The following is a 21,325-nucleotide window of genomic DNA, read 5'->3' as shown; positions in this document are numbered from 1 at the left end:
ATAGATATGGATCTTAAGTCTTGGTATTTATTAAAATTAACTCATTTGCTAAGCGTTTTATAATTGCTTTCTTTAGTTTAAGTGAATTATGTCATTTTTATTTATTTCTAACGACGCCATTTTAACGTCCGTTTCCATGGAAACGAGCGTGGTGACCCCCATTTTTTATTTCATTCTTGCACTTACAAAACTTCCAAGAATATTTGCGCAAAGTTTCCAGAAAATGACACCACAACCTAATTTTGACGTAATTCGTAGTACTTCACCTTAAGCGTCCCTGTCATTACAGCCTGTTTTGACTCATATATCCAGCAAGATATATCACAAAGAGTTATCGATTTCGACATGATATATGAACCATTCTGACAGGAAATTAAAAGCAAAACTTTTCTTTAGATTCTTCTATTAATGTATTTACATGATCATGATGACAATTTACCTTACGTAAAAATAACTTCAAATACTTATTCACTCTGATATATTTACTCTATTTTCATGTTTGCTAGCTGTTCGATTGCCTTTGAAATCTGGTCTTCATTTCTACTCTTGTACTGTTTAGCAGTAAAAAAAGATTCGCCATAAAATATTCTTGCCCAAAGAGCCAGCCATCTTGACATTACTGCTACTAATGTAAAGAATTAAAATAAGCTGCAGGCTTTTTGCGTACGCATATTTCTTTCCAATAGCCATATGTGAATCAAGCGAAAGACATCCTAACCGTAGCAAATTTACCGAACTTTTAAATTATCAGTATCTTAATCAAGCGACTTTGCAGAATCAGCATAATTCACTAAAAGGGATGCAAGCTAAGAAGTGCACGTGTTATATAGTATGTTATTTCTTCAATGCTTAAACACGTAAACCTGAAATTCAACTTTACGCTGTTCATTTGTTAGATTCTAAGAGCTTAACACGACAATTGCTTTGCCTTTTTGACACAAACTTCGATACAACATATATATGACGACCGAGTCACAACCGTATCCTTACATCGAGTTCGTTTATGGCTCTGAGGTATCATAAATTAGCAATTAAATTACATTCTCCCAGCTAGGACTAAGCACTGTACCGGCATGTACTCGTGGCAGTACCACTCAGTCTATTCAGGTGGCCGGTAGATTCTGTTCATCGTACACACTGACAAAATGTCAACAGGGGAGTCCATAACCGTTATGGTGAAATATGCTCGGGCAAAAGGAAATGCTCTGCCATTCAAGTTCAGTGCTTCGGAAACAGTATTTGACCTTGCCAAAGCCATAAAAAGTAATGCTGACGATTTTGGCCTCGAAGGGAAAGACATCAAAATAAATACGGTGGACATTTTCACTCGCAGTGAAGACGGAAGCAAACTTTGCTTAAACTTTGGTAATGAGCTTGGAGCTGTGAAGGCCAAAAACTCGGAAGTCGAATTCGATAATAATCCAAGTGAATGTAAGTGTGAACTTGATTTTGATCTTAAAGCCGCAGTTTTCAATCCCAGGTTCTCGCATTAGTGGAGTTCTCCTCCTAGTCAAACACCTGGCCAGTAAGATGTTTGATTTCTATAACATTAATTACACAAACTGATCTCAACCTTTTGTCACATTTTGCTAATCCTACAAACAGAGTTTATGCAAGCTTTTGATTGACTTTCGGTTCAAATCGCCAATGGTCATTGATTCCCCACCACAAATGCTCGAATTTCCCAAAAAATTGTCTTCCAGTCGCATTAGACCTTGAACATAACCACAGAGTTCGATCAGCAGCAACTTTGCGCTGACCGCTTGGCAGTCTGTCTGTGTTTTTTTGCGGCCGGGGGAAAACTAAAAAGTCGCATTTCTGGAGCGTGTGCCCGTGTGTTGCCTGTTTGGTGTCCACTTACACGATGAACGCCGCCATAGCTCGGCGTCCTTTTAAAGAGAGGCTCCGCCAAATTCGTGTCAAACCATATTAGATACATTTGTAACGAGTAAGAGTATTGCTAGTATAGGTATGGAGATATGAATTTTTAAATGTGTGCGGGTTCATATCACTACTCTCTAAACAATAGGAGAATGGCAATACAGGCATAGCATGTATGGAACACTAACAGCCTATATGTATCTTGTTATACATGACAACTTTTCCCCACACAGACTTAGACGTGGTGGCTGTGACCAATCTGGCTGAAATTGGTCATAGCCACCCCGTCTATTAAAATTCATGAGTTTACTTTTCTTGTTTACGTACATACTTATATCAGATGGAAATCTGAGGATTTGCGATTACATCAGGTTGACAACCCCCCACACAAGAGCAATGAATTAAAATTACTCTTTACAAAGCATGCGGACAAATTTGTTGGTTCCACACATGTCACTTACTCTTTACAAAGCATGACAAATTAGTTGGTTCCACACATGTCACTACAAATACAACACTAACGTTCATTGGAAAGGGACAATTTGAAGCCGCCTATTAAAGCTCGTGCCCGTGTGCAGTGATATGTTCGTCGGTAACGCTGTGAATGAAACATGCACACAGCGGCCCACACAACATCGTAAGCTTACTATCGTGGTATTTGTACGTGCGTGGTACGTCCGTGATCGTATTTGAGTGCATAAGTTACCGCAGGCTACCACTACCAGTAACTGGCGGTTACTGGAAAAGCCGAGGGTAGCCTAAACTGAATTTTCCTGTAAACGTCTTAATTTTTCTTAAAGTACATCACAGCAACTGGACTGCGAGTCTCCTCTTTGAAAATACATTCTATGTATGTAAAAAGTGTGAAAGAGGCTCCCCACCTAACTATCCAAAATGTTTTTGTGTCGAGTTTGTGTTTGATTCGTTTCAAAACTGTGTTCCTACATTCTTATCCGATTGTTTGTGTTAATAAAAATGTTTGTTTCGCCTCGGATATTTGTAGGGAAGTTTGGATCAGTGTGTACGGTAATGTATTGTTTGTGTGGGGAAAGCTTATGGCGAGACTCAGCCGGACCTATTGTGTTACAAGTTGATAGAGTGGCCCTTTGACGCTGGCGTTTCGAAACCCGAGTGTGGTTTCTCATCAGTCGCAGTGTAGATTCTTTCCTTAGTTTGTGTTTGCGAAAATTGTTTTAATGCATTTTAGTGGTCTTGCTCTTCGAGTAGCGAGGCAAGTATATTAATGTTTGGGTCTCGTTGTGAGTCCGTTTGGTGGTTCAGTTTGTTTGTTCTATGTTTCTTTACTTCAGTAAATTTTGTTTTGATTAGTGTGTCTTTCAGATTTTTGCCGAGGTTTGTGAATTTTTAGGCAATAAGTACCACTGCGGGGTACGGATTTTATGTTTTCTTGGATCAAGATACTTACAAGTATCATGATCGATGTGTTTGTTCTCGTACATTTTGTTTAATAGTTCGTGTACTTTGTTTACTGTTTGTTCTGTGTCGTCACTGGCTAGTTATGTATAATACTTAGTGTTGCGTAATTGCCTTTCGCATTCGTGTACGTAATCTTTTGTGTTGACCAAGACGAAAACCCGACCCTTGTCGAAGGGTTTTTATGGTAATTTGTCTACTGTTTGCAAGCTGGTTTATCGCGATTCTTTGGGCACGCGACATGTTTTGTTTCCTTGTTTGAAAGGGTATCTCTAGAAGTGCGAGTTAGCAGCTTCAGATAGCTTTCAGGTTTTTGTATTTTTTGTTGTTCGTGGAGTCCAATTTGACTTTTCTTTGAATTGGTGTTGTTGCGATTGTTTGTGTCTCATGATGTAGTGTAGTCACATTTTACGACTATATTTGTTGAAATCCTGAGGTGGTTTTAATCTGTTTGGTTTTGTTGGTGTCCGAATGAATGTTAAGGCTTTTGCCTAGTGCTATTTTCATCGACAATTCTGTCCCATTTTGCTGACCAACCGTTGAACCCGACAAGATACTGACACGGTCCTTCTTCAACTGCAACTATTTTCTTCACTGCACCCTTTGTCCACCAGTAACAGTCATCGAGGGCCTCAACTTTTTCACCTACTGAGAACGCGTAATGAGCCATGTTTTCTGTGTTTTCCGGTGTTTGGCTTAATTGCTAATGAAACTTTTAATTTTAATTGTTTTCCAAGTCAACTATCCAAGCATTTTAAGAGGGGTGATCAAAAAGGCCAGAACAGCCAATTTTGACCAACCGGGTTCAAGAACCCGGGAAAGGTGTTAAAAGTGTGCGATAGATGTGTTTACGACATAAACATTACGAACAGTAGGATTAAGATAGGTATGAATAATCCAAACTGCCCAGTTTCTGTGTGGGGAAAAGTTGGAATGTATGCCTATCTGCAAATGATTGTACTTTTTAGGAGTTAAAAATTATTTACATGTTTTAATGTACTTCTTGTCAGTTAGCTATTTGACGCAAAAGTACTTTCTTAAATGAAAGCAAATAATCTCTTTCCAAGTGATAGGGTCAATAACTTATTCGAAATCCGCTCTAAACAAATTTGCCTGATCACAAACAAAATAACAATAAGGTGACAAAAACCAAGCTATATTATGTACAACTTTGATTACTTCTCACGGAAGTATAATTTCTGTGAACTATACATGTATATGTTGAGAGACACTAGGGTTAACAAGAAATTACAAATGGACCCCTATCGGGCTAATCTCGTTTGTGGGAAAACATCGAGAACAAAAGAATTAATGGTTGTGTTATCTGTGTGGGGGAAAAGTTTGAAAATAAATAAATAAATAAATAAATAAATAATAAATAAATAAATAAATAAATAAATAAATGTAATTTTAGTTCAGTGAAATGATATTGTTGCTTAATTTAACTCAAATTTCTCCCACGAAGGAACGTCTTCATTTGACATTAATTACCAATGTCCAGGCAGAGTCATCTTATCGCGTATTACCCACAATTCCCGATGTATTTGATTCGGCGTGGGCGATAAGTGACGATTTGGCTGGTCCCCGCCTCAGTGACAAGCACAAAGAGGCAGGTAACGGGAAACCGCCATGTATCGAATTACGAAATCTGATTGGTTGAATCATGGGGCGCTGTCATTGGCTGTTCAATTTTACTTTGAAGTAAAGCTAAAATTATCACAGCGAACGTGGCTAGAATTTAATCGAGGATTTAATTAACATTCTTACAAGTTTTGAAATATTGGCAGGTACCAGACTAGACTAAAAAGCACGCGATAAAAAATGATGCACTATGTGCGGGCATGCGCAATCAACAACTTCCGGGAGACCAAAAACTGTCTCATTTCAAAATGGCGGTTTGCCGGTATCTGCGTCTTACTTCGTGCTGCGTCTAGCTAGTCACGTGAGACGCAGTGATCAGCGAAACTCTGCCACAGGTGTCCTGTTTACGTGGTAAATCACCACATACCGATCCGCAAACCGGAAGTCAGCTCGAAAACCGACACTTTGACGAACTCGCTGAAAATACAAAGTCCATCCTCCATGCAAAAATGTTCATCGGTTTGAAAACTAGTTACTATAAGTGTATAGCAAACACGAACAGGAAAAATATAATTAGCATAGGAACTACTTTTAAATAGTGTAATTATTCGGGAAGAAACAAGGCCTTGACCTGTTCTGACCTTTTTGGCCAAATCCTCTGTATCGTCTGCTGATGATGTATTTTCTTGACTTGTGACCCCTCCTGCACTCGAAGTTATTTACCAAGGCCGTCTATATGAATACTCAAAAGAAAGAACAATAAATAAACACTGAATAGAGAAAATGGCGTTTTTATTTGAATCTGTAGAAAACTGTGCGAATTCGAACTGCCGCGCGTTACTGTGGCAATACCATGGCTGCAGTGCGCGACAGGTAAAAGAGTAGTTCATTGACGTTCCAATGACCTCGAGGTCACATGAATAGTAATCTGCCTGTGCCAGAGATACTTATTGGCGTACGCGAGATAAGAACTCTGGTTCCGAGAATGATTAATTACATCTATATTTGTTGACCATTTCGCCATTTTTTACGTTTTTTAACTAATTCTTCTTTACAGATATTGAATTGCCCGTGAAATATATACACTCGGTAAACCCAATAAAATTACGCATTGAGAGCTCAAAGGATGTCATTGACCTTGTGAAGATCATTCTTGAAAATATTGAAAATTTTCGACTTTCTGAAGAAATCATGGAAAAAATCAAAACTCCTGGAAATGAAATCAGGCTATTGAGAAGCACCGGAAATGAAGAATATCAACCCATCTCACATCAGACTCGTGTCGCTCAGATGGCAACCGAAATAATAGAATTCGAACTTGTGACATCGGATATGAAAGATCGCGGAAAGCGTACGTATATGCTATTGAAAATGACTGCAAACTTGAAGTTTAAGCGATATACTCGATCTACAGTGTTAACAAAAAGAAATTGAATATAGACCTAAATATATCATGCAAACGATATTCTGAGTAAAATTAGACTGTTGACAATTTTATAGACAAGTGTTTTATTATTTCAGTCATGATTATATATGTTAATAAACGTAACTTGTTTCGGTACCATAAAGACTATTTGCCATCTCATCTATTTGTAACCCATTCGAAATCCTATCGTGTTGCAGCGATTGAATTGTCAGTGACTTCTACCGAATCCTCCGAAACTGTCCTACTTGAATGTCGAGAGAATGATATGGTGCACAACATGGTTGCATTGATCAAGGAAAAAATCGACAAATTCAAACTCTCAAGTGAATCTAAGGACGCACTCGCTGATCGATCAAAGCAAATAATTCTTTCACCTGTACCTTCAAAGAAAGGAGCATACGTTGGAGTATTTGATGCATTCCAAAAGCTCGGAGAATTGAAGGAAAAGAACATCCAACTCCGTATTGTCGACAGAAAGAAACCGCCATCAATAGGTGAGTGTGAACGGTGTGATGATCTCATAAGTACAACATTACGTTGGATATTCGTAGTCACTATTTTCTTCTAACATTTCTTATTTATCTTCTTGATTACATTATATTTTGCTTTTTTCAGAGGAGTTGGCCGAACTGTGCGTAGATCAGAAGATTGCGTTCTTCGGTGCAGTTGGTCATGGGAAGTCATCAACAATCAATACAGTAGCAAGGGTAACTATCAAATTGGAATAATTTAAAGTACATGAGAATGTTGAGCAATAGTTAATTTTACAAATGGTCTTTGTGTGTCGCATTCGCGAAATCACGATTCGCGATACTGTATATACGTATACACGTCGAGCGCTACATCGTTGAGTGACTTTTGGTACGAGTACGTGACTGACGACATATCGATTTGAAGCACAGGCTCTTTGAGCGGTGTTTAAATCGCGCTTAGTCCTATGATCATGCACGACGCCACTTGAAACCAATCAGCATTGATCTCAACTCAAATCATGGCTAGTCATAGCTGCGACTGCAGGTGTTTCGTCAGAGCTTCGGATACTGCTGGTGTTTTTACCTCCCTGTTCTACTCATGTTTAGAGCTGGCTTGTTGTTTTCTGCCCTTTTATGATATTGTATTTCTGTATTGCTTTTACTAGGGACGGTAGATTTTTAGTTTAGGGAAGTGGATTGTTGATAAAGCCTCCTTTGCACCAAACTTGGTTAGAGTCTTTAATCGTGTGATTTTAAGGTATTGCTGGGCATTTGTTAGGGTACCGGACTGAATATTGAAGGATTGTAAGGTCGAGACCAGGAAAGTCAAAAGTAATGGACCTAACGTCGGAGAATGGTAGTGATGGAAACCCAATCCTGTAATTAGGCTTTTTCCTGTTTGATAAATTAGATTATCCAAGAAATGTTAAAAATGGGGAAGAGATATCATAGATTCTAACCTATACGTAAATTGGACAGAGCGCCCAGAGTAATTGGTAAGTCACATAGGGACTGGATAAAAAATTAGTGCCCTCGCAGATTTTTCGCGAGAAATTAAAATATCAAAGTATTCACTGCTTTCATAGGAATTATTAAATGCTCAATATATGACTGTGATATCAAATTGTTAGTCACTGCACCTTAATGTCTTGGCGCAAAACATCATTGTGCAATTCGAAAAGTCAACGATTTCGCATTTGATATACTATCGGTAATCTATTGTGTGTTGTGTGTTTTTGTCAATGACTTATTTTAAGGTATTTTTAACAAAAACAGAATTGGCGACCAGGAGGTGAATTTTTTCTATACTCTGTTGCCAACGGATAACAAACAAGTATATGGTAAAAAATAAACACTCAAATCTCTTAAGCAGCGAATGTGCTTGTATGTGTCCTACTGGGTGCTTTGCTTTGCTTTGATATTCATCATGTGAAATCTTAGTTATTACCATGATTGTGACAGTGTATGTTACTTTGATAATCTTTTGCCAGGCATTTCCCGGTGTCCAAGACTCCATAGCAGAAACTTCTGGGGGAGAAGCTGCTGGTACTCATGTGGTTTCACCCCATACTTTCACAATTGGAAACAAAACATTCCATTTTATCGATGTTCCTGGCGGTGCATTACCAATGGGAGAAACGACAGCGAATAAAGAAAAACTGCGGAAAATAATATCTTGGATTGTGGACGGAAAATTTCCCGAAGACTTACCTACGAACTACTGGGATGAATCGAATACTGTTGAGGGATTGTTCAAGTACATCACTGGTAAAAACATGGGCAAGGTTGATGCCGTCGTTATCGTCCACCGAGGCTACGCCCCTGAAGTAGAAGTTATTACCCGTATAGCTTCTGATGTGGCGATGGCAAGAGGTGAGTCATATGTCAAGTCCTCGCCCACTTACATAGTTATATTTTTACGTATAAAGTTCTAATATTTCAATGTAAGAGTCCAAAGCTATATCACTACTATATTCTGCTTTCGAATTTTGAAGTAACCTTTGAAATGAGTTATTGCTTGCATTTTCTGGCAAAACAGGAAGCTACGGTAAGTTTTCTTATTTCGATGGAACAAATGTACAAAATAAACGACCCTTTACTATTGATTTACGCAGACGGAGTCAAGGACACCTATGCTTGCATGCGATCGTTAGCGTTTATATAAGGTCATAACTCCATGTAATAATTACGCATAGCAATTTGTATGGCGATTGAATGAATGTACCATAATGTGTCCATTGCAAATGAACCGTAATCTCTGCGAAAATAAATTGTCTATATATAATGAAGAATACAATGTCACCTAGAACACGTAAAGTTCGGTTTATGAAATGAATTTTGTGGGCAGACTTTCTGAGCTACTGATTTAAAAAAAAATAGTAATTATGTTTTTTATCTCAATCTTAAATTTGAATTTTTCTAAGAGTCGCGAAGTTGGAAACCAGCTTCGCCCTCAGAAACCGACCAAGAGTGTCACGATTGTTCATTTGGGGGCCTTATATTGCTGAGCAACTTGATGACCCCCTTAGCAAAATTGGTTTATGATTAACACCAGGTTAACACTATAATTAAATATTGGAGATAGTCCGCGCTTACATTGCATTAAAGTAGCTGGTTACATCTCATGAAAGGGCTTAAACTGAAAATCCGTTAATTATTTGAAATCCTGATGTTGGCTATAAGAATAGAAATGGCACTTACTACTTATACTTTTCTCGTTTTTTTTTTAAATCAATAAATTAATGAGCCATCTCTAAAAATTTGAACACCCTTCCTCCATGTAAAAATATAATGCGTTCTGTTATTTAGTATAACGGACATGAGATTTCAATTCCATAAAAGAGAAGCCAACGCACACCTCGTAGGCGGGCTTACTCGAATAGTATCACAAATACTTGGCCCAAACAAATGGGAATGGTTTCAGTATCATACTCAGCACAATTAATTGTCCACTGAATATGGATGTTTTATATCACAGGCCGAGGAATTCCTGTATTTGGAATTATCACAAACATCGACAAGCTGAAGGATGATGCAGAAATACAAGACAAAATTGAATACCTATCCCTTGCAGCTAACATTGATGAGGGTAGCATTTATCCACTGAGTAATATCCAGGAAGGACCTACATCAAGTCAGCTAGGAGGAAGAGACAGGGATGAATATGTGCTGTGTATGTTGCGGTCCATTCTATCGAGGTCAAAGAGGTACAAGTTGAAACAGCATGTGAAACTGAAGTAAATCTACTGTGTCAAGTTTCATGACGAAATGTTGAGATTTAAATACTGAGATTGAACGACAATTTTGCAAATTCAATTAAGTCAGCGCGTTCGAAAGGACTTTTTTATTTTTAAAACAACTTAGGCAACTCAGCTTTGGCTTGAAGTTCTTTTATGTAATATTTTGACTAATTGTACAATCGAGAGGGCAGATGGCATTTTGAGTATTCTTGATGCAAATTTTATTTTCTGTAGAGATTCTTAGCATTGGCTAATTTTAAGAAAAGCGACCAAATTTTAAGTCACCCATTGTATCTTCAACTCTTATAAAACAAATATGCTTGAGCAGTTAAGGAAGATTTTTTTTATTTTCGACGGCAGTGCATGGTTGAAACTGTGGAGCGAATTTTTCCTCGTTAATAGACGAATTCACAATAATGTACATGACACCTGCGAAAAACACATTCAAGGTGCAGATGGCCAATACAAACTAGGTAGTTTTAATTACAAATAACATTTCATGTCATCGAAGGAATAATATAGATCTGTTCTAAAATGCAATCTTCATATAGCCCTATTCTGTATGTTTTCAAATATATTTGTTTCTCATAGTAATAAACTCATTCATAAAGAAAAATGGCCTTGTTTAGAATTTTTATCAGTCAGGTGAGTGAATTATTACCGGCACATTTTATGATATATTTTACGGTCACCCTTTGACACTGGCAACAACAATGAGTAATTTACAACAGATGTGTATCTTTTTGACTAAATAGCTGACCTTTACATGCTGGGTTGTCCATGCAGATTCCCCAAAATCAGGTCAGATATTATTTGAGAAATGAGCCGCTTTAATGTTGCTATGGACAATTGAGAACTGATCAACAATGAAAAGCATGATCTCAGCACTTGTGGTTTACACCCGCATTTCCTGTCTGCTTTCGATTGTAAGTGAAAATGTGAAAAGCAATGAAGCACAATGAGTATCGGCCTTGAAGTTTTCTCGATATTCTCTGTGCCGTTATTCTCAATGTACTTCAGCTGTAGCAACCTTCCACTTCGTTTCAGATTCCCGCATATACCACACTTTTGGCTTGCGTGACCATGTGCTCAGACCGTATGGGCGTTGAACGCTCAACACAAAGAAGCGAGGTTGACGCATATGAACATTTTCCCTCTGGCCCATAGCAATCTACTCTTCAACAGTTTCTGATGTCCCTTTTGCCTTCCCATCCCCGTCTTCCTTTCCCTTTGTTACACTTCATCAAAGTATTTCGATCTCTAGATTAAACGACATTGGTCTTCAGTTTTTGCATGGAACTATGTAACTATTGTCCCCATTTGCTCAGTACGTTGACGGGGACATGGTCGTTCCACCACAATTGTTCGGCTTCAGTCACCCGTCAAACCGTGCGAAGGACCTTATTCAAAATACAGGAGTCAAGTAGTTCAAATCATAGACAATTAAGCTCCTTACATGTTTGAATATCACCCACTTTTAATTTTTATTTCTCACAGGTACTGCCTGTACCCCACAGAATACATTCAATGTGGCATATACGTGTGTGAATATATTTAGTGTTAAATAATTACTTTCACAGCGTGGTGTTAGCATTGCACGACCATTACAAATCTAGGTTTTGAAACCTGGCTCCTGCTAGCTGTGACCGAAACTACGCATTGCCATATTTTAATGTCCATTTGTGACACTAGGTCAAAGGTCACTTCGAGACCTGCCGACATGATTGTAAGTATTAGCATATCTCAGCGAATAAGATGGTATCTTAGATGAAAGACTGAAGTTAGTGTTATTAACGCCCCGATACAATTTAAACGTATCTAAAAGCATTTTAGCGCCAATGAAAGTTACACCCCCCAGGATTTACACGTATGGTACGTCGACAGAAAGCAACAGTCGAACGCAGCGTATATTAAATAGCTTTGATTGCATCCAACTGTGTCTTAAAATAAGGAAATATATCACTGGTTCACATGACCCATTCATTTATTAACGACATATTACTGTCTTTCGTTTCACGAAATTATGAAAATAGCACATTTACATACAGCTGTCGTCTTGACTTCGATTCCAAGTATTTACGACTCGTGACTGCTTTCGTTTCATTATATTTGCATAATCCATTCATTGTCATGGTAACATGGTGGTCCAATGTTTTCGAATTTGATTCCAGGAATAGATGAATCACTGCTGGCTTTCGTTTCATTCGAAATCCCTTCGATGCACATTGTCATTCAATTATTGATATTTACTTTAGACTTTGTGTCTGTATTTTCTCAAGCGACCTTTTGGGTCATTCCTCATTCACTAACTCCGATTCTAACTTATAACTTGTGGTCTTCTTTACTTTAAAGGCATTTCTGGTATGAAATTTTATTAAAACCTAACAATATACCTTCGCAGGTGTAGTCTTATGTGTTCTACCTTTGAAAAACCGCCATATTAAAGTGGTGACAATTTCGTACATAAAGTACTAAAGAATTCAGAAGGTAAAATGCCCTTTTGCTGACCGTGGTTGTACCCGGTCAAAGTCTAAAGAGTCTATCTCTTACCTCCGTTGATGCTCTTGAGGCCAAAGTCGTTAATCCCTCATTCTGGAATTAGTTCTTGTTTGCGCTGGCCTTTTTCATGTCTTACACAGTTGTTCGCCTTTTCGAATATAACCAATTTTGTCCACTGTCTTGAGACAAGTTAGTGATAGACAATCTGCGCCATCAAGTAATAAATAAAGAATGAAGGGACAATTTCTACGCCAGGAAACTTTCTTAAATAAATTTAAAAGACATGAATTTTATTTATTTATTGATAAGTATTCATGTATCTAGCACATTTACACCTGACATTATTGCAGTGAACGGCAACGGCAGTAGATTGACAAGATTTGTCACGGCAACGTAGAACTTATATCTTGGAAGAATAATAATGGTTTGTGAATGAATGAATAGGTGAATTAATTAATGAATGGATGAATGAACAAATGAGTGAATGCTTAAAACAAAATTTACAAAGATGTACAACATTAATTAACATAAAATAAAAAAAATGTTTAAACAATTTAATTTTCTTTGATGTAGTCAATGAATGAATGAATAAATAAATAAATAAATAGACTATTAAATAAATAATTACTTCATTTATTTATTATTTTATTCATAAATCCATTCCTTCTTGAATAAGGTGATAGAAGAAGTTTAGAATTTTTATCAAATATTTCTGTAAACGTCATATGCCAATGAAAATGATAACAAATATTAAATCAATGCACACTATTGCATAAATTAAGTAAATTACCGCAAATCCACCAAAAATAGTTATCGACTTTTTATTTGCAAAATGACTACCGTTTCCATACATAAATGTTGCCCACATCAAAGCGTTTAACTTTGGCTGTTCCTTCAATTCCGTGAAATTCAAAAACGGATTTCTTCCAAAAAATCTCAATATAACTTTTTAGAGAAGCCAATTCAACCACCAAATAAACTGCGTAAAATGTAAAATACACCGGTTCACACACTTTATAATGTACGTTCAAATTCACGAAATGCAAAATTTTGATGTGACTCTACAAGCTGTGAGATTTATTTCCATTGTGGTGTCCTAAGGTAAATATCTTCTGAAAATTAATCAGCATGGAAAATTGCAGCTGTGTCCTTCATGCAATGGTCGATTACACCAATATGAATTCTACTCAGGCTATTTTCAATGCACGCAAGTCCAACCAAACTTAAGAGCTTGTACTCTCCTAGACCACTATAATCCAATCCAGGGGCAAACAACTCAAAACTATTCAAATCGCCATTGGACGAAGTTTGCTTTTGTCACTCTTATAGTCACATGATGACCATAAAAAGGTCAATATACCATGTGTATTTACACAAACGAAGAAAATCTCGTCAACGTTCTGCTTAATTGCTTAGCTAACTAGTAAAGTGACATATGCCGATTGTAAACAGGACGTGGCAAAGGAGAACAACTTTTGAACTACGGGACACCACAACATTGCCGCTTTCACGTTGTTCGTTACTAACAGACAGAAGGTCGTCACTAGCTTGTTCATTAACGACTGATTCAGCACTCCTTGGCTCAGATATCATTTGCAATAGTATTGCAAATATTGGTCTTCCAACTACTACTGACCTAAAGCTGTTGGCGTATAGGATTGCCACAAGCCAAGCCACCATTCCGATATTTTTGACCGATTTCCCGCACGCACGAGAGATTTGTTTAACCAGAGGAGAACCAGAGCCAGATTCGTCATGAGCCTGTTCGTTTGTGACACGATCACTTTTCATCGTCTCATGTAATAGCAGTGAAAGTAGTGGAAATAGGAGTCCTCCAATCACTGTTGAGCTCCAGTTACCATATGGGATCGTCGCAAACCAAACCACGAAACCAATATTTTCCACCAATACGCGGCGTGGATGACTGGTCCATGCAGCGACAATAGCTCCAGTCTTGGCTAGTTGGATGATCATCCCCGCTGGCCAGAGGTTTTCAAATGGGTTCCAAGAAATTGCAGGTGCTTTACTACTGCAGCATGCATGTCGGACCGTCGAAAGCGATGCCTCTTCCGGGAGGAGTACGAAGACGTTCTCAGTTGATAACTTACTTTTCTTTCCTACCGGGAAAAAACATGAAAAGGGAATGGGAAATTATTATGATCCTTATGATGTTTACTTGCGCTCCCCATAGAAAATGCATATAGCGAATTCAGTTCTCTCTTGACAAAAATAAAAGAATCAGGTATGTTATGTTCAACTTCGGTTTTATCAGTAAACTGCATTTGAGCATTTCATGAGACTTTTAAAATGTAAACCTGACACTTTCAAAGAGTCCATCTCTGTACGTGTTTCGCATCACTCTTTACACCGACAATGATTTACGATGCAGTCGCTGAATGAGGTTGTCCAGTGATGTTGCAAGGCAGTTATTCACTGCCAAATGTACTGAAGAAATAAACGTATTAGGTAGCATAAGTTTAAGACAAAAATATACGATTTAACGTACGTGAAGGAAATAATGACGTACTCATTCATAAATATTCGAAAGATTTGGAGTAGTATACTAATTACCTAGGGCCTTATTTAGGTGATTACAGATGCGAGACTTCTGTGTTGAAACAATTTCACGACAGGATTGAGAATGGACAAGTATAATTGTACAGTCTATCCTGGGTGCCCTTTTCGCAGAAGATATAGAGTCTTTCATGTTCTCGATGACACTGGTGAAAGTCTGCATGAATTTATCTGAATCACTGAATTCGTGCTCAGCAACACCATCGGTTTGATATATGGTTATGGATGGTTTTCGTGACTTGTCGTGCTTGTATTGGAAGGTGCAATAGGTCATGATGTCCATATGAACCAATTTGACAGAATCACTTTTGATAAAGTGCGGGTCAGAGTCACTGTCAAAGAGTTCGCGCCCAATAACAATGGCATTGAAGTGGCGGTCTGAATATGACTTGTCCTCCCCTTCAACATCGCAGGCATCTTGGAAAAACTTGTAAGTATGGCGTTCGGCTTGGAGAGTGAAAGATCGTATTTGCTCTGCCTGCAATTTGTTAAAATTGTCCCAAATTGTGAAACACCGCTGATTTGAGGTAAGATGGTATGCAATATCATCGTTGTATTTCCACGTTGTCTTCCATCTGTCGGCAACATATTCATCTTCTGTGAGATATCTCGACGCCTCATCACCATAGATAACAATGAGAATAGAATCTGCAAAATCATAATGTCATCATGTCATTATGTTTGTCTTCGCAGTTATATATATATATATATATATATATATATATATATATATATATATATATATATATATATATATATATAACATGTAGGTCAGGAATTGACGGGAAATTTGTTCTTTTGTCGCTATTTAGAGATTATTTCAGAGAACTTACTTGACGGGTTTACGAGTTCTTGTTTGCCACCATTATTCATGATGAGTTTCAGGATTTAAAGATCACAAATATATTGAACGTTTTCTGAGTTTCATACAATTGCTTTTACCTCTAGGATCGGTAACTGTCGTACTGAGCATGTGCAGTTCATCCCAATGGTCCACATTTCTATCTCTTCTTTCTGGAGTTATCAGGGTTCTTGTTTGTCTTGCGTCTATAACCACCACAGCAGTCACTGATTCTAAATTGCAAGTGTTGCGATTTGAATCAGTATGGCTCAGAATTTGCACGTCTCCATGAAATACATCCTGCAGCTTTTGTTTTACTTTCTCAGCAGCATTTCGAAAAGATTCCAGTTTTGTGAATACGACGATTCTCTTCTTGTTCTCCATATCTGCAATACACGATGGACTTTGTTAAAAAGAAGCAGTTCTTTCAATACCGTAGATATATATACAATCTTAATCTACATCTATATAAAATTGAAAGTCAGAAGCTGATATAAAATGAGAAGTTGTGAAGTACATGTACAGCTGACGCGGTTATATTTGACACATCAAACAAGATAATTTCCAAGCAACTTAGCTGAACAGTTCGTCATATGCCCTGGCACTTACGCAAACAAGAATATTTTTTATTGTCTGAAGACTTGAAAAGGAATCCACCAAAATCAACGGGCAGCGTCTCAACTAAGTAAACTGACATGCCCACACAGGAACAAAATATTACCGAGTATCACACCGTTCATGGGACAGTTTCGAAAGGGGTAATAATATATTGGCGTGTAACAAACAAAATTAGTCGTAGTTACATTTCAAATACCAACAGAAAAAAGAACACAAAATGACTATAATAGAGCATACTTTACACTATATTATTTTTCCCCTTTCAAAACTTTATAGTATAGGCACATAAGTTTACTCAGAGGTGCCTGCTTTATAAAGTGTATTCCTTAACAATCTTCAGACAATAAAACAGACTCGTGTCAAGGTAAACACCAGGGTACGCATCAAACTACTCTGCAAAGTTGCCTGGTAATTACCGAATTTGGTGTGCCTATAATACCCTCGTCAGCTGCAAAGTGTGTGTGTGTGTTATATATATATATAATATATATATATATATATATATATATATATATATATATATATATATTATATATATATATATATATATATATATATATATATATATATATATATATATATATATATATATATATATAAAACAGTGTTTTGCCCAGGAATTTTAAGGTGGGACACAGTGTCCATGATTGTTAAAATAGGGGACACTGAGTTACAATAGGGTCAATGTGTGAGCGAAGAACGCAAAGCAAATCAAAGTCAACAAGGCAGAAAGGTATTGTAAACATGTAGGGCTGTTGTTTTCCATCGAAAATTTGATATCATGAATACATACATTCATTTTAAAATTAAGATTGCTGGACGTCTCCTATAATGGTTTGTGACAAAGTCATTTTAACTGGTTGTATTTACAGTTTTGAATTGTAAAAAAAGACATCATCATGATAAAATCAATTTCATGCGCATTTTTCTTTTATGGGGATTCTTGCCAGTTACTGCATTACATGTGTTTAACAGAAATAAAGAAGATGTTTCATTACACTTATGACTCCAGAACTAGAAGTGGTTGAAGACAATTATAGTAGCTTTATAGTTTGAAAACACAAATAACTAAGAGAACTCCTTGATCCTCATGATGGCAATACCGCTGTTTTGACAAGCTAGGTGGTTCTTGGTAAGATCAGCTACAATCGAGCTACGGGGTCTTGACTATATACGGAATTCAGCATTATGACCTCGATCTCTCTCTGGGCTGGCTTGCAGACGATCAGAGAGTTTTATGAGACTCCTTCACAAAAGTCCTTCTGGGGAAATTTAAGGCAAATTACTACTTTGAAAGTCAGGGACACATGTTTCAACTAAATGGGGGGGGGGGGGGGGGGTTTTGATGATATTTTAAGTGAAGTCATGAGCTTCCAGTACACCAAAGCAGTCAATTCCGTTTGATGCCATGTGCCCGGGCTAGTAGTATAGTGACTGAAAATTTGATTCTCCGTACTTCACTGTACTAGCATATATTTACATGTAAATGTTTCATTTCAAGTTGGTGGTCAATAAATTTGCTTTGTGAAAGTTAGTTGTTCTTTTCACAAGCCTTCCGCTTCTGAAATCATTGTCTGGTTATTGGGATCGTACGTGGCCCGGCATTTGATTTTTGCCCCAAAGGCTGCAGGGCCCAATAGACGCACATCGCCTTGCTCATACCATGGAATCGTAGATTGTAACAGACTAACTGATTTTTTCTAATATTGTTTACATTGTGACGAAAACGATAGACTAAATTTGAAATGTTTCATTGTCTCAATGGAGATGCAATAACTGTACAGGCTATCAAGTGTGTAATTTGGTAGCTAAAAAAATAGGCAGACTTACAATTCTAGCCCTGATTTTAGGCTTATTGGCAGCAGCACAGACAAGGAGAAAAAAATATTACATGATTATACATGTTCTTTCCAATCCCCTTTTTGTCGGTAATTGTGTTTGTTCCCTTACATAAGACTATTAAGTTTGTATGACTACAAAGGAAAGCTGAAGAACTAGTCTTGGGGCACGGAGTCTCTAATTTGGTGCAGCTGTACCCTTGACAGTTCGAACTTAAAAGACCATATGCAAAGGTCCCTTAAAATTAGAGGACTGGTGTCAACAGTTTTGGCATGATACCGATGTCAAAACTCCACGTTTTGGGAAAAATATAAGGTAAACAATTTGTTCTCGATTCAAAAACAGGTGTGGATAGTCAACATTATATTAATAGTCTCTTGGTCGAACGTCTGGGTCCTACATGAGGCGAAACAAGGTGATTAAGCACGCCGTACGTCTGCATACCCTTCATGCACTTGTGGTAGTGAGCCGGGGGATATACGTACGTTGGCTTTTATGAGTACAAAACTTACTTTGCATACGAAGGCGATAGTGACATACAATAATCCAGGTTCAAGGATGTACGTGTGTAAATTAGCTAACGCGTGGATTTTCAAAGTTTCATGTTCACGGAAAATGCCGGCATATAAACGGTGACACAAGAACAAACAAGATGGCGTCGTGGCCTCTTGTACCTTTGCGGTAAGCTGCACGTTGATGCAATCAACGTCTGTGAAAATCAATCGAGGGTATAGAAATGTCATTGCGATAAATTTGCCTGGGGAACCTTACCTGAACGTTGTGTCAATAAAGAAGCCATGGCCTGCTATAGTTCAATATCATGCAATCTATTTTGCCATCCGTTTTCAGCGCGAACATGCGGAAGTAAGCCTACGTTACAACAGCAAGGGGGATTACGTGCCAATCGACGATAACATTACTGCGTCATGGGTCAAAGGTTTCAGGGGCAGTATACAGACGCTGACTTCGGCATGACTGAAAGAGTGTTAACGTGAACAGATGGATTCAAACCGAAAGTGAAATATTTTAGAACTTACCATTATCGGAGAATGAGCGGGACTCATACATAACATACAATCTCCTGAATTCGAAGACTTAGTCAAACAGCAGACATTGTTGTTTAGGCCCTAACTTTTGAAAATTGAGAAAAATGACAATTGTTGTTTGAGGCAATGGCACTCAAGTCATATGAATTTTACAAATTAAGGTCATTAAATAGCGGTTTCCGCTATCGAGAATGACACTAAAGCTTAAAAATGTTTGAATTTTTCACAATAGTATGGATTTCTAGCTCTCTGCGTTTCTTGCCTATACGAGACAATGACGAGTCGACCTTGACGGCAGACAAAGAAGACATGGCTGCCATGCAACGCAATGCGCCTATATTTGGGTCAACTTCGGATCGTTTAACTTCCGAAACAACTGTGGCATCCCCCATTAAAATGCCGTAGATATGCGTCAGCGTTTTCGTCCACGCTATGTGCACTGCCAATTAGAGGCTGCTAATCTCGCCTCGATCGAGGGGTTCAGAAAAGGTCAGGCATTGCAGTGTTGGGGAAAATAGTTGATAGTATTAAACGTACCCGGTAGTTTTAAAACGGTATTCGTCAAAATCGTCAAAGTTTAAAGCTCTGACAACAACAACTATAACATGCGTATTGACATTTGTCGCTTTTTAAAATTAAAATTGTGTCATAAAAGCCTGTATGTGGTAGTACTTTGATGATCCCAGGGTAAATATAATATTCACTACAAATAAGGCAGCCTGGGACTTGATTAACATGCTGGGTATTGAACAATAAATTTTAGACTGAAACAAGTTTTTATTTCATTATAAAGTGTATCATAAACTTTAAAAACTATAAGTTATCTGGAAAAAACAGATGTGAGAATACCATAAACCTCAAATAAAGAGGGATGTCGGTTTATTTATGGGAAAAATCTGACTCGGGAGGAATTACCCATCACGTCTCTAGAGCCTTACCACTCTCAGCAGAAAATGACAGCGCCTACCAGCAATTTAGATGAGAGACAAACACTCGCTTTAGTCTCACCAGTTTTACTAAGGTTCACAAGCATATCATTCACAACACTTAATAGCAAACACAGCTCAGATTTTTTGAAAATATAATGAAAGGTTGGACAGGTGAAACCACTAGTGACAATCAGTGTACAATAAAATATGTATTGGAAATAGGCGTACGTTTCGCAATGATATATTGTTTGGTATCTCGACATAGAATAATTGAAAAGATGTGATGAACACAATGATATGGATAATTTATATAAAGATAGTTGTGTTCTGCAATCGGGTCACGAATAAGAAATAATTAAGCTTACTGGACTTCATTTGTTTGTTGCATTTATTTAGCTTCTTTTCCAATGAGTAAAACGTAGCAAAAACATGGCACAAACGTTTGAATAGTCAACAAGCTACTAGACAATTTCTATTTAATATCATTTGCTCTGTACCTGGCGATGCAAACGTTACGGCTACATGGCTGGCTTTTTGCTATTTTTCAGAACTTTTGTTTTGTGGTTTCCCAACACTTTCTGCATTGAATCCCAAAACTTTAATTTAATGCCAAGTATTTAGCATATCAACACAACCTATATGAGAATAATTCCATTGTTATTGTTGAAACTTGTATTCAAATCCGGACCGGAATTCATTTATAAACAATAAACAATAATCACTACACATATACAAGCTGCGTTGACAAAAAGAATAATCGAAATTTCAGCATGACAAACGGATTAGGGTCAGACACGTTATAGTTGATAACAAGAAGCAGAATACTGAAAAAACTTGATGCAAGTTACAGCCTATGTCCTTTTAATAGCTCGATCACAAGAATATATATATTACTAATATACTACATGATGGTTGTTGGCCCGCTTGCTTGGTTCTTGAAAATGA

At 37.5% G+C, this 21,325-nt stretch overlaps 2 protein-coding genes across 3 annotated transcripts; one reads left to right on the top strand and one right to left on the bottom strand.

Moving 5' to 3' along the window:
• The first annotated feature begins 1,037 nt into the window (after positions 1-1,037).
• On the top strand, positions 1,038-12,775 carry LOC139115433 (uncharacterized). Of its 2 annotated transcripts, XR_011548121.1 has the most exons (7): positions 1,038-1,431; positions 5,954-6,247; positions 6,520-6,816; positions 6,938-7,029; positions 8,286-8,667; positions 9,773-10,287; positions 10,475-12,775. XR_011548121.1 is itself a non-coding variant. In XM_070677537.1 (6 exons), exons 1-6 carry the CDS (start codon positions 1,146-1,148, stop codon positions 10,033-10,035), a joined length of 1,614 nt encoding a protein of 537 aa, XP_070533638.1. In that variant the 5' UTR covers positions 1,039-1,145; the 3' UTR covers positions 10,036-10,633. The 2 variants fall into 2 exon arrangements, 1 of the variants encoding a protein (XP_070533638.1); XM_070677537.1 differs by having other exon boundaries at positions 1,039-1,431; positions 9,773-10,633.
• A 27-nt stretch (positions 12,776-12,802) lies between these two features.
• Positions 12,803-19,359, bottom strand: LOC139115440 (uncharacterized). The gene is made up of 4 exons (XM_070677551.1): positions 19,177-19,359; positions 16,050-16,334; positions 15,105-15,755; positions 12,803-14,650 (listed from the first exon to the last, which is right to left on the bottom strand). Exons 1-4 carry the CDS (start codon positions 19,202-19,204, stop codon positions 13,950-13,952), a joined length of 1,665 nt encoding a protein of 554 aa, XP_070533652.1. The 5' UTR covers positions 19,205-19,359; the 3' UTR covers positions 12,803-13,949.
• Positions 19,360-21,325: the final 1,966 nt, after the last annotated feature.

The sequence above is a fragment of the Ptychodera flava genome, chromosome 17, assembly GCF_041260155.1.
Source record: "Ptychodera flava strain L36383 chromosome 17, AS_Pfla_20210202, whole genome shotgun sequence".
NCBI classification, from domain to species: domain Eukaryota; kingdom Metazoa; phylum Hemichordata; class Enteropneusta; family Ptychoderidae; genus Ptychodera; species Ptychodera flava.
The sequence above is the reverse complement of the archived record's forward strand: the minus strand, read 5'-3'. Positions and strand labels throughout refer to the sequence as shown.

Bases quoted from the DNA above. Each gene is read 5' to 3' on its own strand.
- LOC139115433 (XM_070677537.1), top strand. From the start codon at position 1,146: ATGTCAACAGGGGAGTCCATAACCGTTATGGTGAAATATGCTCGGGCA. The intron at 6,817-6,937 runs GTGAGTGTGAAC...TGCTTTTTTCAG, and splicing joins AAAGAAACCGCCATCAATAG to AGGAGTTGGCCGAACTGTGC. The intron at 8,668-9,772 runs GTGAGTCATATG...TTTATATCACAG, and splicing joins TGATGTGGCGATGGCAAGAG to GCCGAGGAATTCCTGTATTT.
- LOC139115440 (XM_070677551.1), bottom strand. From the start codon at position 19,204: ATGGCTTCTTTATTGACACAACGTTCAG. The intron at 16,335-19,176 runs GTAAGGTTCCCC...CGTGTATTGCAG, and splicing joins TTTATTGACACAACGTTCAG to ATATGGAGAACAAGAAGAGA. The intron at 14,651-15,104 runs GTAATTAGTATA...TTTTCCCGGTAG, and splicing joins TCACCTAAATAAGGCCCTAG to GAAAGAAAAGTAAGTTATCA.